At 40.9% G+C, this 13865-nt stretch overlaps 1 protein-coding gene across 1 annotated transcript in view; it reads right to left on the reverse strand.

Moving 5' to 3' along the window:
* The window catches only part of DHTKD1 (dehydrogenase E1 and transketolase domain containing 1), a 77513-nt gene extending 74979 nt beyond the window's left edge, over nt 1–2534 (reverse strand). The window contains exon 1 of the mRNA XM_043965983.1: nt 2279–2534. Within this exon, the coding sequence (XP_043821918.1) occupies nt 2279–2438 (160 nt within the window). The 5' untranslated portion in view covers nt 2439–2534. The remainder of the gene's footprint in view (nt 1–2278) is intronic.
* Nucleotides 2535–13865: the final 11331 nt, after the last annotated feature.

The raw sequence follows: 13865 nt of genomic DNA on the forward strand, positions 1-13865 counted from the left end.
TTCTGTCCATTCATTCTATTGCTCCTTGAGGGCAGACATTAACCTTTTCTTTGTATCCTCAGCATTTAACACAATCAAAGACTAGCACACAACAGGTACATAAGGATGGCTGGTTGACTTTACCTGTCAATATCCTGTATTAACTTATCTACGTAGGCATTGTGTCCTCAACCCATGTCCAGCAGAATTTTAGCTAATTGGGGGCAGAAACTTTTTTATTTGTTATCTCTAGTGCCTGGCACAGAGTATGAACTTTAAAATGAATATTGATTCAGTAAGCTATTATGGCAAAGTTGGAAAACTCAAACATCCTATAATTCTCATACCTATCTCTTGTTCCCAAAACTCTTTTATCTCTCTTCAGCCTTTGGTCTCAACGCTGCCCTACTACCCTGTGCCCAATCCACCATCCTATACATATAACTGCCAAATTAATCTTCCTAACTTAAAGATCCAATCAGGCCATTCCTCTACTCCAAAGTCTTAAAAGATTCCATATTGCCTATCAGATAAAGACAAAAACAAATGTAAGCAGCATGGCTTAGGGTAGAAGATAAGAAGGCAATCTTGGCGTCAGGAAGAACTAGATTGAAATTCTTCCTCCTGCTAAACTTAACCTCTTGGCTCCCCAAAGCCACTCTCTAAGACTCTAAAGTTGCCTATTTACATCAGTGGAGGGAGTTTTTAAACATACATATTGGAACAGATGTTCTCTAGCATCCCTTTCCACTACAAATCTAAGATCTTAGTAACATGGTATAGTGTGTGTATATATATGTGCATGTGTATATATATATATATATATATGTGTGTGTGTGTTATGCTATTGAAGCTAAAAAGTGCAATAAGGCGGGGCAGCTAGGTGGCACAATGGATAGAGCACCGGCCCTGGAGTCAGTAATCCCTGAGTTCAGATCTGGCCTCAGACACTTAACACTTACTAGCTGTGTGACCCTGGGCAAGTCACTTAACCCCAATTGCCTCACTTAAAAAACAAAAATAAAAAAAAAAAAGAATGAAATAAGACTTTTGCAACACCCTGAAGACACATAAATCCAAAAAAGGGAATAGTTTCAGAGCATTTTATTACTTAGAACAGGTTTCTTTGGGACCCAAATTCGCTGAAACTACCTGAAATAATGAAATTAAAAAAAATTTACATCACTTGTAATGATGAGATTAAGTCTGGAGCTAATATAACTAATATATATATAGTATAGTGCTTAAAGATTTGCAAAGTTTTTAACCCATATGATTTCATTTGAACCTCACAACAACCTTTTGGGATAGGTGTGATTATTATACCTGATTTACAGATGAAACTGAGGCAGAAAAGAGGTTTGCCCAGGGTCACATTCTCTGCAGATGTCTGAGGCAAGGTTTGAACCTAGTTCTTCTTGACTCCAAGTCCAAATCTCTATCCACTAAGATACCAAATACCATATTAATAGGATCATAGATTTGGAGCAGGAAGGGATGCTAGAGGATGCTAGATCTATTCCAAATCCCTTATTTTACATATGAGAAAACTGAGTCCTAGAAAACTCAAGTGTTTTGCTAAACGGTCCACCAGAAAACATGATGTCCTTTGACCCCAAGTTGTTGTTCAGTCGTTTTTTTTAGTTGTGTCCTGATTCTTCCTAACCTCGTTTGGGGTTTTCTTGGCAAAGAGTGGTTTGCCATTTCCTTCTCCAGCTCATTTGACAGATGAGGAAATTGAGGCAAACAAGGTCTTAAGTGCTAATAAGTGTCTAAGGCCAGATTTGAACTCAGGAAGATGAGTTTTTCTTGACTCTAGCCCCGGCGCTCTATCCAGGGCACCGCCTCGCTACCCAAATGACTCCAAACCCACTAAATCGCCCTTCTCTCCAGAGTGCCCCTTTCATCCTGATGGCACACAATCTTCGCGTCCATAGCCTTGGGACCTCAATGCTCCAGTCCCACCTTCCCAATGTTTTGGAAATAGAGATCTTTTCCTCTGGCCATGGTACATTGGGATACTCTTCCAGCCAAGGGCTTCCCAGACACTCTCGCAGTTGCGGGGCGACGCGGGCCCGTCTGCATTCCGCGCACCGGCCGGAGGCGCCACGCCGATCCCCCGCGCGAGCAGGGGCCGCGGAGCCAGAGGGAGGGGGCCACTGCAGACATTGCCTGGCCTCTCCCGGCTCCGAGGCCGCCCCACCTGAGCCACAACGAGCAGGACAGCAGGCGGGCGGCCCGAGCCGGCCGCGGGCCCAGCTCGCTCCTTTCTCCCCTCCTGGCGCCAGTCCCCACAAACCTGCCGGGCTCGCCGGGCCTCTCCGGGGCTCCCCGTTTTCCCGCTGCTTCGGCCGGTAGCCGTAGACGCCTCGCTCGGTCTGGTAACAGCGGCGGAGGAGGTGTCGAGGGGTCCACCCGAGGCTCCTCCTCGCGACGGCGGCGGCGACAGAGTAGGCCATGGCCCCGACTCTCGCAGCCAGGCACGGAGGAATAGGTATCGGCCTAGCAGCGGCTCGGGACCCCCAGGTTTAGGAAAGAGCTGCCCATGTGCTGCCCCCCAACCCCTGCCCGCAAGAAGCCCCGCCCCCTAGACACCGCCCCCGTGCCTGATTGGCTCATAAGAGACCGGCCCCACGGAGAAGGCCCACCCCCCTGCGCCTCCCCCTCAGGGGCCAACTCTCGGGTGGAAGCTTGAGCGGAGGGAAGGAGTGGGCGGAACTTTCAAGTCCAGGACTGATTGGTTCACTTATCGAACAATGCGAAACAAAACCTCTGTACGTCCTCGCTCTAGGGCCAGTGGAACGTGCTCTTCTCTTTTCTTTCGCACCTCTTTCTCCCCGGCTCTTCCCACCTCTTCAGCCCCAAACCAAAAGCTACAAGTCTTCCCCCGAGTACCCAAAGTCAGCCCTAAGAGAGAGGGGAAAGAATAATGGAAGAAGACAGGTAGGTGAGGCAACTAGATGGCAGTGGATACAGGGCACTTGGGGTTTGGAAGACAGCCCCAGCTGGACCTCAGACCTTAGTTTGTGTGACCCGAGGCAAGCCATTAAACCTTCACAGTAAAGTTTTTTATATGTAAAATGGGAATGACGATGATGATGATGATGGTGGGGATGGGGATGGGGATGATGATGATAGTAAAAACCTCTCAAGATGAGAGTCAAATGGGATAATATACCCAAAGTTCTTAATGTTGTGTAAATGCTACCTATTATTTGGGGTGGGAGAGCTTAGGAAGTCTGAGGGATGAAGGAGGGTAAAGGCTAGAAAATGAATTTTTTTTTCCTTTTGGAAATTTAATCTGCATCCTAGATCTAAAAGTCAACTCGCTTAACCTTCTCCTTTTACAGATGAAGAAACTTGAGCCTAGGGAAATGTCACGGGCGAAAGGTGGTGGGGGTTCTTAGGTATTCCTCTGTAAAGAGTTACAACTCTCGGGGGCAGCTAGGTGGCGCAGTGGATAAAGCACCGGCCCTGGATTCAGAAGGACCTGAGTTCAAATTCGGCCTCAGACACTTGACACCTACTAGCTGTTTGACCCTGGGCAAGTCACTTAACCCTCATTGCCCCGCAAAAAAAAAAAAAAGAATTACAACTCTTGCACACAGTTCATTTAGAATAAAATGGTCTTTTATTTGGGCGCTACAGAAAGTGACCAAGGGAAGTGGAAGAGAAGGAGATGGTTTAGAGACATCTTTCTCCTCTAAGAGAAGAAAGGCCAAAGCTTTTATAGAGGATAGATGGGCTGACCACCTGACAATGGAAAGTTCTTTTGGGGGGTGGGGTGAGGAAAGATCCCTGAGAATCAGGGGGATTTTTCTTTTGGAATGATGGTTCTGACCTGTGGAGTTATCTATGTTTCCTAGCTCAGGTAGCAGCCCAGCCTGACTTTCCTGCTATAAAATTTTATCTCCCCTAACTTCTTAGGTGGATCAGTCCTGATATCTCGCTGGCCAGTTTAAACTGAAATAGTCCCTTAATTCCTAATCCTCATGTCAGAAGTTAGGCTAGTAGAAGGTCACATAGCTAGTGAACATCCTCTGAGTTTACAGACAGTGCTCTTTTCACCGTGGCACAGCCTGGGTAATGAAAAGGAAGAAAATGAAGGAAACAAGACTGATGAGAAGGATCAAGAAGAAAGCAAAATAAATTTGGAAGATAGGATTATAATTGTGTAGCAATCTATGGACTATACAATTGATTTGTCTACTACAATGTATCCTAAACCTTTTCAGTAACAGATAACAGTGAACTTGCCAGCTCAGACCCTGAGGATCTATTTCTTCTCACTCCTCAGCCATTCTCCCATCCTGCCTTTTTTTAAAACAAGATTTCCTCAAAAAAAAAATAAATAAAAAGTTGAGAGGGTGTCTTTGTTTGGAGAACCCAGAGCTCCCTGAGGTATTGTTCTCATTGCTTCATCTTTTGCATCTAATCTACTGAAGTCATGGAATCACATAATTTTAGCACTAGAATGAACTGATATTTCCCAAGCTGAACTACTCCCCACATCTCTACAATCTGGCCCTATGGTGAATTGCCCTCATTTTCAAATACAAGTGGTACTTTTTGTCTAGTCATGTAGGGTTCTGTGTTGATATTTTAAATGGTTGTAGTAGTTAATGGGGACAACAAGAAAGCCTTTCTGGCTCCTCTAGAAGAAATCCAACTGAATAACACATTAAGTGTGGACTCAATACTTAACATGAAAGGGTGGGAATAGTTAGGAAAGGAATAAAATCAGATAAGGACCTGAATGTCAGTTGAAGGAATCTGATCTTTATTTGACACATAAAGAAAGGGAAGCCATTGGAGATTTTTGAGCAGGACATTTACAGAACTGTGCTTTTAGGAAGGTAAATATAATGACAGTGTCTAGAGTGGTTTAGAAGATCTTGATGCTGGGATTAGACAATAATAATAATAACAATAGCACCTACTATTTGCCAAGTTTTGTGCTAAGTGCTTTACAAATATTTCCTCATTTGATTCTTGAAACAACCCTGGAGGGGAGGTGTTATTATTATCCCCATTTTACAGTTGAGGAAACTGAGGCAAGCAGAGGTGAAATGATTTGCCAATTGTCACCCAGCTAGTAAATGTCTGAGGTTAGATTTGAATTTAGGTTTTCCTGACTCCGGGCCCAGTGCTCTAACCACCTGGCTGGTGGAAAGTGATTATAGTATTTCATCTAAGAGACAACTACTAGGGTAAATGAAACTAGTTGTGGTCAGTGGGAATGGAAGAGGTACTGAGGCAGTAAAATCAAAAGTGGGGGAGTAAGGGGAGGGAACAGAAGACTGAGATTGGATTTGGGAGGAAGTTAAATGCTTCTGGAGCTAGGGAAAAGAACAGGAAAGAAAGATTTTTAGTTACCCTAAGAAGGGATAGCTGAAGTTGTGTACATACTGCTGCCAGATTAATCTTCCTAATGCCAAAATATGATGTCATTTCACTAATCAAAACCCTTCAGTTTTGCACATTGTGCACTGAAATCCAAACTCTATCTTGTACTAGCATTGAGATACTGATCATTTGAGCCTACAAGTTGAAGTACCATGTCCCTCCCTATCCTGTACCCAACATGCAGTTGAATCTGGTTCAGTACTGAAGAGCCTGCCTTTAGTGATAGAGGACTCCCTTTTCTAACACTAGGTTTCAAATAGTCCTATGGCACTTTCAAAAAACTACTTCTGGACTTGTTAGGAGAGAGGAGCAGAGGGAGAATTCTCTGTCTTCATCACAGAAAATAAACCTCAGTAACATAATACCTAGCTGGGGTTTTTTTTGCACATAGTAGGCATTCTTTCATTCACTTAATAACCAGTTATTAAGCTCCTGTTATTTGCAAGGCATTGTGCTACATTATGGGAGAGATAATAATAGTCAACTGAACTTAACCGGCCTCTAACCTGTGGATGTCCAAAGTGGAATAGAGCAGGATAGGGACAAGACAGTCAGGAATGAAACACAAATTTAATTTCAAAGTGAGGGAAACAGCTTGCAAACTAGGAGGCAAATTGTGCCTCCCAGACACATGAGCTAGGGCCTTGCCCCTAGTGGGGGAACCCAAGGTAGGGTGAGGAGATCTCAATACTTATACCAATGGCTCTATGTGAGCTATAGCCCGGACAATGAGGGGTAACAGCAAAAATGAGACAAGTTTGATTCGTAGGAAGGTTTCATGACTGGAACATGGATACTTGTTTAAACTTGTCCCAGCTCAGAGAACACCTAGTGCTGGTCAAACAACAAAATAATTATGGGATTTTGCCAGAAGGCGAGATCATCTAGAGGGTGAGTGCAAAGGATTGTTGTTATGCTAAGCTCAGGGTACAGCTTGCTTGCTGGACCTTAGCTCTGGACAACAGGGTGTCTCCTAATAATATCTTGACATGCTCCAGTACAAAGTGTAGGAAGCATTCTCCCAACCTGCACTCATTCTAGCAGGTCAAGTCCTCAGACAGCAGCTGGTTACTCTCCTCTGGCTCTTGTTTAATTTAGGGGTTACCCTGAGGGCTTGGGGGCTTTTCTAGCATGTTTATTCATGATTCCCTATCTGATGTGTTCCATTATTAATCAACAGTTTCTATATCATCAACTTCATTTAACAAATTATCATTAGTTACATTTTACAAAGGTCTCTTTCCTGTAGAAAGCAACTTTGGAGTATACCTCTATACACACGCATACAAGATATGGTCCCTGGGAAAGAGAATTCAAACTTGAAGTGATTGTTACAAAATATCCCTCCAATAAATTCACTTCTGGGTGTGGCACAGCTGACAGATGAATCATTCTCTTACTTGCAGGATACAGAATCTTAGCTGCTGAGTCCATTTGCTGTTGGGCTGGGTCTGCTCAGGGCTCTCTCTTCCCTGGACTGCTGCTACTACCTCTGACTGCTGAGGGGATGACTGATGACTCTTCTTACCTTTCCAAGTTCACAAGGTCATAACTTGGTTCATTTCATCTCCAATACTCATTGACTTAATATCAGGAAAGAACAAACCAAACAGAAAGATTGAAGATACAGAGACACCATGCATTCATGAATGCATGAATATTCTTAAAAGATAGAAAACAAGAGGCAAAAAGTATTTTTTTTTAAATAAATTTACAAACGAAAGGTTTTTTAAAAAAATAAATTTATAAATGAATGAGAGGATCAGGTGAAAAAAATTAGAAAAGAAATAAGTTAGGGACGAAAAAATTGGAAAAACATTTAACAGCTTAGAATAAGAGGTACAAAGCCTTGTTCAAACAATGAACTACCTGAAAGTGAGAATAAACCAAATAGAGGTTAATGGCTTCATGAGACAACAAGAAATCTTAAAGTCCAAAAGCTGAAAAATAATAAAAAATATATATTTCAGCACAAACAACTGACCTGGAAAGCAAATTAAGGAAAGATAATTTAAGAATCATTGAGCTACCTGAATGTTTTAAAATGACTTTTTAAAAAAAGAGCCTAGATGCCAATTTCAAGAAAGAAAAGAAACGGGACAGCTAGGTGGAGTAGTGGATAGAGCACCAGCCCTGGAGTCAGGAGGACCTGAGTTCAAATCTAGCCTCAGACACTTGACACTTACTAGCTATGTGACCCTGGGCAAGTCACTTACCCCCAATTGCCTCACACAAAAAAAAGGAAAGAAAAAGAAAGAAAGGAAGGAAGAAAGAAAGAAAGAAAGAATCTACTTATTATTTTCTGAAAGAAATCCTAAAATGAAAACTCCTAGGATCATTATAGTCAAGAGCCATTATAGGCAGAGATTCAAGGTCAAAGAAAAAAATATATATACAGCAAGCAAGCTGCCAGAAAAAAAAGAACTCAAGGACTGAGGAGCCTCAGTAAGGATCACACATATAACCTTTGTTCCAAAGCTCATTTATTTGCACAAAACTCTTCTCATTGGTGAAAACTGACTATTCAATGCTTCATACCTGTATGAGGGATAGAGGTGGTGAGAGTTTGGGAGAAATCTTTGGTCTTTGGCTTCAGCTTCTGGGAGAAGGAGGAAAATGGGGAGGGGAGGGTAAAATAAAAATATATAGTAAGCCTACTATGTGCACAGGTACTGTGCTATGAGCTTCACAAAAAACATCTCAGTTGATCCTTATATCAACCTTGGGATGTAGGTGCTATTACTAAAACCATTTTACAGGTGAGGTAACTGAGGCTCAGTGAGGTTAAGTGACTTGCCCAAGGTTACACAGCTAGTAAGTGTCTGAGGCTGGATTTGAACTCTGGTCTTCCTGACTCCAGGCCCAGTGTTCTATCCACTTTATCACCTAGCTTCCTCTAGTCACCCACCTGCTAAAGAAGATACTCAATTCCACACTGTCTTCAGGTCCCTGAAGGGAGGGAAAGACTCGAGGGAAATGCTGACATGTAGAAGAACTGGCACCTCAATTATAGCCTTGAGCTTATTACACTAGAGACTTTGGGGAATTTCCCTGTGGATGAGATCTGGAACTATCCCTCTCTTGATTGAGTTCAGATAATATTGTTCTCAGTGGAAGAGTTAATTCATTCTATGCATCGTCTAGTACATATATTTTCATCTGTATGCTTTCTATCTCTGATTTCTATTTGCTATTGGCTTAGATAAATGAGTTTATTTGCTATTTACTATGGTCATTTTGTGGTTTTTGTGTAATCAGAATTTGGTAGGAAGAGAGTCAAATCTTGGATTTTTAAGCTGAAGCACTTCTTTAAACCTATTGGGGGGGGGGGGGATAGATTATAGTTCTTGCCTAGAATTCCCTCTCTCTGAGGAGAGAAGAGTAGTGGTCCTCTGGCCCAACCTCCTACTTCCTTTCCAGGCAGGAATCAAGGTCTCTCTTGGAAAAAAATGGGCAGAGACTCTAGAGATACCTATTTATCACTCCATACGAATGACATCTAGACAGGCTGTGGACACATATAGTCTACGTGGACAAACTACAGCACACACTTACTTGCATACAACCTTTAGTAGCTGTCACTGCAAAGGAACCTAGAGTTCAGCACACAGCATTCCAGAAGGCAAAGGATATAGGTTTATAGCAAAAAAAACTTACTCAGAAAAACTAAGTATAATTATGTGGGGGCAAATGGATCTTCAATGAAATATAAGACTTCTAAGAATATCTGTTGAAAAGCCTAGGACTGCATAGAAATACTAAAGAGAAAACACAGGAGTCAAGAGGAATATAAATGGATATAAAGGAGTCACCAATTATAAGGGACTAAAGGACAAACTGTTTACATTCTAATATACATAGATGATGCATGTGTCCCATCAGAATTCTGTCCTCATCAGGGGTCTTAGAGGGAGTCTAAATAAATGAGGACCTGGGAGTGGTTCAGTCTTTTTTATTTTTTATTTTTGCAGGGCAGTGAGGGTTAAATGACTTGCCCAGGGTCAGACAGCTAGTAAGTGTCAAGTGTCTGTCTGAGGCTGAATTTGATAGTGGTTCAGTCTTGATCTTAAAAGAAGAATGGAAAGGGAGGAAAAAAGGAATGGATTAGGAAGGAAAAAGGAGAGGATAGAGAAAACTACCTCACATAATATGGGTACACAAGTAGAAATCTATACTAACAAGAAGCAAGGGGTGTGCAAAATATGTGACACAACTTCATTCTCATCTGAACTGGTAAAAGGAGGTGTTAAGGGCTAAAATTCTAGCTAGTCTGTCTAAAATATCTAATGAGTGGTCGCCAATAAATTATAAGCTTTAGCAAGAGTTAGACTTTCAAGCATTTATTAAGGAGAATAAGAATTTGATAAAGAGAGAGAGAAAGGCCTAGATTCCTATCTATTAAAGGGAGAGCACATTTTTAGCTCCCTTCTCTGCCAGAGTCCCCAGGAAAGAGCCTCAGAGTGAGTGCCAGTCTCTTCCTTCCTCCTCCCACTAGCCCGCGTCACTTCCTGACGCCAAAGAAAAGACTCCTGGTCTTGCCCTCAAAGACCTTCGCTTCATGGGTGGAACTCTTCTACAGTAAGTCTCCAGCAGGTGGCGTCATTCCAATCGTTACAGAGGAAAGAATGCACAAACAAATTTGGGTACAGAAATATATTTCATTCTACAGGAAAACAGAAGGGAAAGGAAGATTAAAAGAAAGGGATTAGTTCTACACAAAACAGACCCCTACTAAAAGTACATAGAAATATTTGTATTTCTTTTGGAAGTGGCAAAGAATTGGAAACTGCAATATTGCCTAAAAATTGGGGAATGCCTGAAAAGTTTATGGTATATAAATGGGATGAAATACTATTGTGTTGTAAGAAATGTAAGAGGATAGTGTCAGAGAAACCTAGAAAGATTTATATGAACTAATACAGAAGTGAGCAGAACCAGAACAATTTCTACAATGACAACAATATTGTAAAGAAAAACAACTCTGAACTAATTAGGAACTCTGATCAGTGTAATCACCATCACAATCATTTTGGTTGATTAAAGAAGTATAGAGGGGGCAGCTAGGTGGCGCAGTGGATAGAGCACTGGCCCTGGAGTCAGGAGTACCTGAGTTCAAATCTGGCCTCAGACACTTAACACTTACTAGCTGTGTGACCCTGGGCAAGTCACTTAACCCCAATTGCCTCACTAAAAAAAAAAAAAAAAGTATAGGGGGCAGGTAGGTGGCACAGTGGATAAAGCACTGGCCCTGGATTTGGGAGGACCTGAGTTCAAATCCAGCCTCAGACACTTGACACTTACCAGCTGTGTGACCTTGGGCAAGTCATTTAACTCTCACTGCCCTGTAATAATAATAATAATAATAATAATAATAATAATGAAAATGAGAATAACTGTAGAACTTACTTAAAGGTTACCATGAGACATAAATGAAATAATGTGTGTAAATTGCTTGGCAAACTTTAAGATGCTATGTAAATCTGATAAAAAAAAAACACTCTATAAATGGAAGTTATTGCTACCATTCAGAAAAGAGCAAGTAGGATGTTGAAAGACTGAGAAGAAACTGTTTAGATGTTTAGAAAATGCTTGGATGTCTATCCTGGAGCAGAGAAGAATTGACTGGACAATGGTAATTCTTCAAGTATTTGAAAGTCCATCATAAGGAAGAATTATTAAATTTAGAATAACAGATTTAGAGCTGAAAGGGCCTGAGAGGTCATCTAAGTGCAACCCTCTAATTTTTCAGATGAGGAAACTGAGGCCCAGAGAGTTTAAATACTTGCCTAAGATCACACAGATGCAAGCATATTTGGAAATTGAATGCAGGTAGGAACTTTGACTCCAAATTCAATGCTTTTCTGGTCACACAATGCTGATTTGTTCTGGTTGACCCCAGAAAGCAAAACAAAGATTAATGAGGGGAAGTTGCAGAGGCAAATTTAGGATTGATAAAAGGAAAAATTTCCTAAGAATTCAAACTTTTATAAAATAGAATAGACTACTTCAGAAGATAGTGTTTCTCCCCTGATCAAAGGTCTTCAAGCAAAGGAGAGATAATACTTGGTTGGATATGTCATATGGAGTTTCCAGTTCAGTATGAGTTAGACTGTATGGCCTATGAGATCCCTTTTGACTCTGACATTCTAGGATTTCTTTCTTCTTAATCTTTTTATGGGATTTATCATATTATTTATCATAGAGGCATTAAAATTTCCTATTGATATTGATATATTTTGCTTATTCTAGCAAGAATGTGAAGGGTTTTTGTTTTTTACTAATTTTGCTGCTGAACTATGAAGTACGTATATTTTTAAGACCGAAATAGTCTCATTTCCAGAGAACCTTTTAATGTACTGCAGTGTTCTTGTTTATCTCATGCTTTCTTGATTGGATGCAACTTTGTTCAATATTATTAGTACCATGTTCAGTTTTGGTTGTAGCTTGGTAAATTTTTCACTATCCTTTCATTTTTAACATACACAGATTTTTCTGGATTAAAGAGTTTTTCTGCTGTAACCAGCATATTGGATTTTCTGCTTTAGTCACTGACATTTTCAATTAATATGGAATTTAGTCCATTAATATTTAGCTTTGAAATACTTGTTCATTCATTCAACAATCATTTGCTAAATGTCTTCAATTTGCAGGTAATTTTTTAGGCTCCAGGAGATAAAAAAACAAAAACAAAAAGAAAACATGTCCTACTTTCAAGATGCATATATCTTATTGGGCACATACATAGAAATGGTGTATGTAGAAAAATACTTTCAAAATATATGCAAAATAAATACAAGGTAATTTGGGGGGTGAGCACTAATAATTGGTAAAAATCAGTTAAGACTTAGTAGATAGTACTAATGACTGGTATCACTTAAGTTACTTCTTTATAATGTTTCAACAGAACATTCTATTGGAGTGAGGAGAGACTTTAAGCATGAAGGCCAATTAGGAGGCTATTGCAATAGACCAGGTAAGAGCTGTGAGGGCCTGAACTAGGCTGGTAGCTGTAGGAGCAGAGAGAAGGGTAGACTGAAGGACATGTAGGAGATGTTATAGAGGTAGAATCAATAAGACTTGGCAACTGATTGTATATGTGGGATGAAAGAGAGTTAGAAGTAAAGGATGACTCCAGGATTGTGGCCCTCTGTGACTAAAAAGATAGAAATGCCCTCAATAGAATTAGGGAAATGCAGGGGAGAGACCCATTTTGGAGGAGTTCTGTTTCAGACATGTTAGGCTCAAGATGAATATAGAACATCCAGTTTGAAACTTCTAGTAGGCAGTTGGTGATGAAGGACTGGAGTTCAGTAGAGAAACTAAGGCTGGATCAACCAAAGAAGGGAAGTATCACAAAATCCTGCAAGAGGTCAAGAAAGGAATGAGAAAAGACCAACAGATTTGGCAGTTAAGAGATGACTAACGACATTTCTCCATGCTGTACTATAGGATTCCTTTACCATGCCCCAGCTCTTTATCCTTAAGCCTCACTTCACCATTGTAATTCATACTTTGGAAGTACCTGTGACCCCTGACTGAGTAGCTCTACCTAGAACCTTCCTTTAAGGAAGTTGTATGGGCCAGACTTGTTTCATTCCTCTTCAAGCTGCACTGGAGCCTTCCTCTAGTCATGCCAAACCAGGTATCTCCATCTCCCTTCCCTTCCACCCTCCACCCCCTACCTTTTCAATGTCCTTTTATGTATTGGCTTCTGCTACAGGAATGCAAGTTCCTTGAAGTTAGGTATACTCTCTTCCTACTTGTATTTATATTTCTAGCATTTAGAACAGTGCCTGGCACATACTAAGTGCTTAATGAATGCTTGTTAACCGACTGAGAAAGTATAAGAAACAGAAATTAGGGTCTGGACTTGTGGATTGGGTGCTGGCCATGGAGTCAGGGAGATGAGTTAAAATCTTTCTTGTGACACTATGTGAGCCTGACTCAGCAAGTCACCTAACCTTTTTCACCCTCAGTTTCCTCATATGTACAATGAGGATAATAAAATATCTACTTCACAGGGTTGTTTTGAGGATAAAACGATGTATCATATTTAAAGCCCTTGGCAAACTTTAAGATATAGAAATGATAGTTATTTAACCTTGGAGCACTTTCATTTGAGGGATGTGGTTAGAAACCAGTTGCATAGGGTCGAGGAATAAGAGGAGAGGAGGTAGAAGGAATGAGAGTAGACATATTTTCCTGGGAATCTGTCTATAAAAAAGTGGAGTGATATAGCATGAAGCAACAGGGAGTCACTAAAGCAGTTATCAATGAAAACTAATTGGGGTTACTGAAATTCCTTGTCTTTTGAACTTTCCTTTGGTTGGAAGTGGCTCATCTCAGGTGTCAGGGAGAAAGGACCCAGTGCAATGTAAGAACACTAGATTTAGTGTCAAAGAATGTAGATATAAATCCTGTCTTTGCTACTTATTACCATCCACATAATTCTAGGCAAATCACTTCATCTTTCTAAGACT

This window comes from Dromiciops gliroides, chromosome 5 (assembly GCF_019393635.1).
Source record: "Dromiciops gliroides isolate mDroGli1 chromosome 5, mDroGli1.pri, whole genome shotgun sequence".
Taxonomy (NCBI): Eukaryota; Metazoa; Chordata; class Mammalia; order Microbiotheria; family Microbiotheriidae; genus Dromiciops; species Dromiciops gliroides.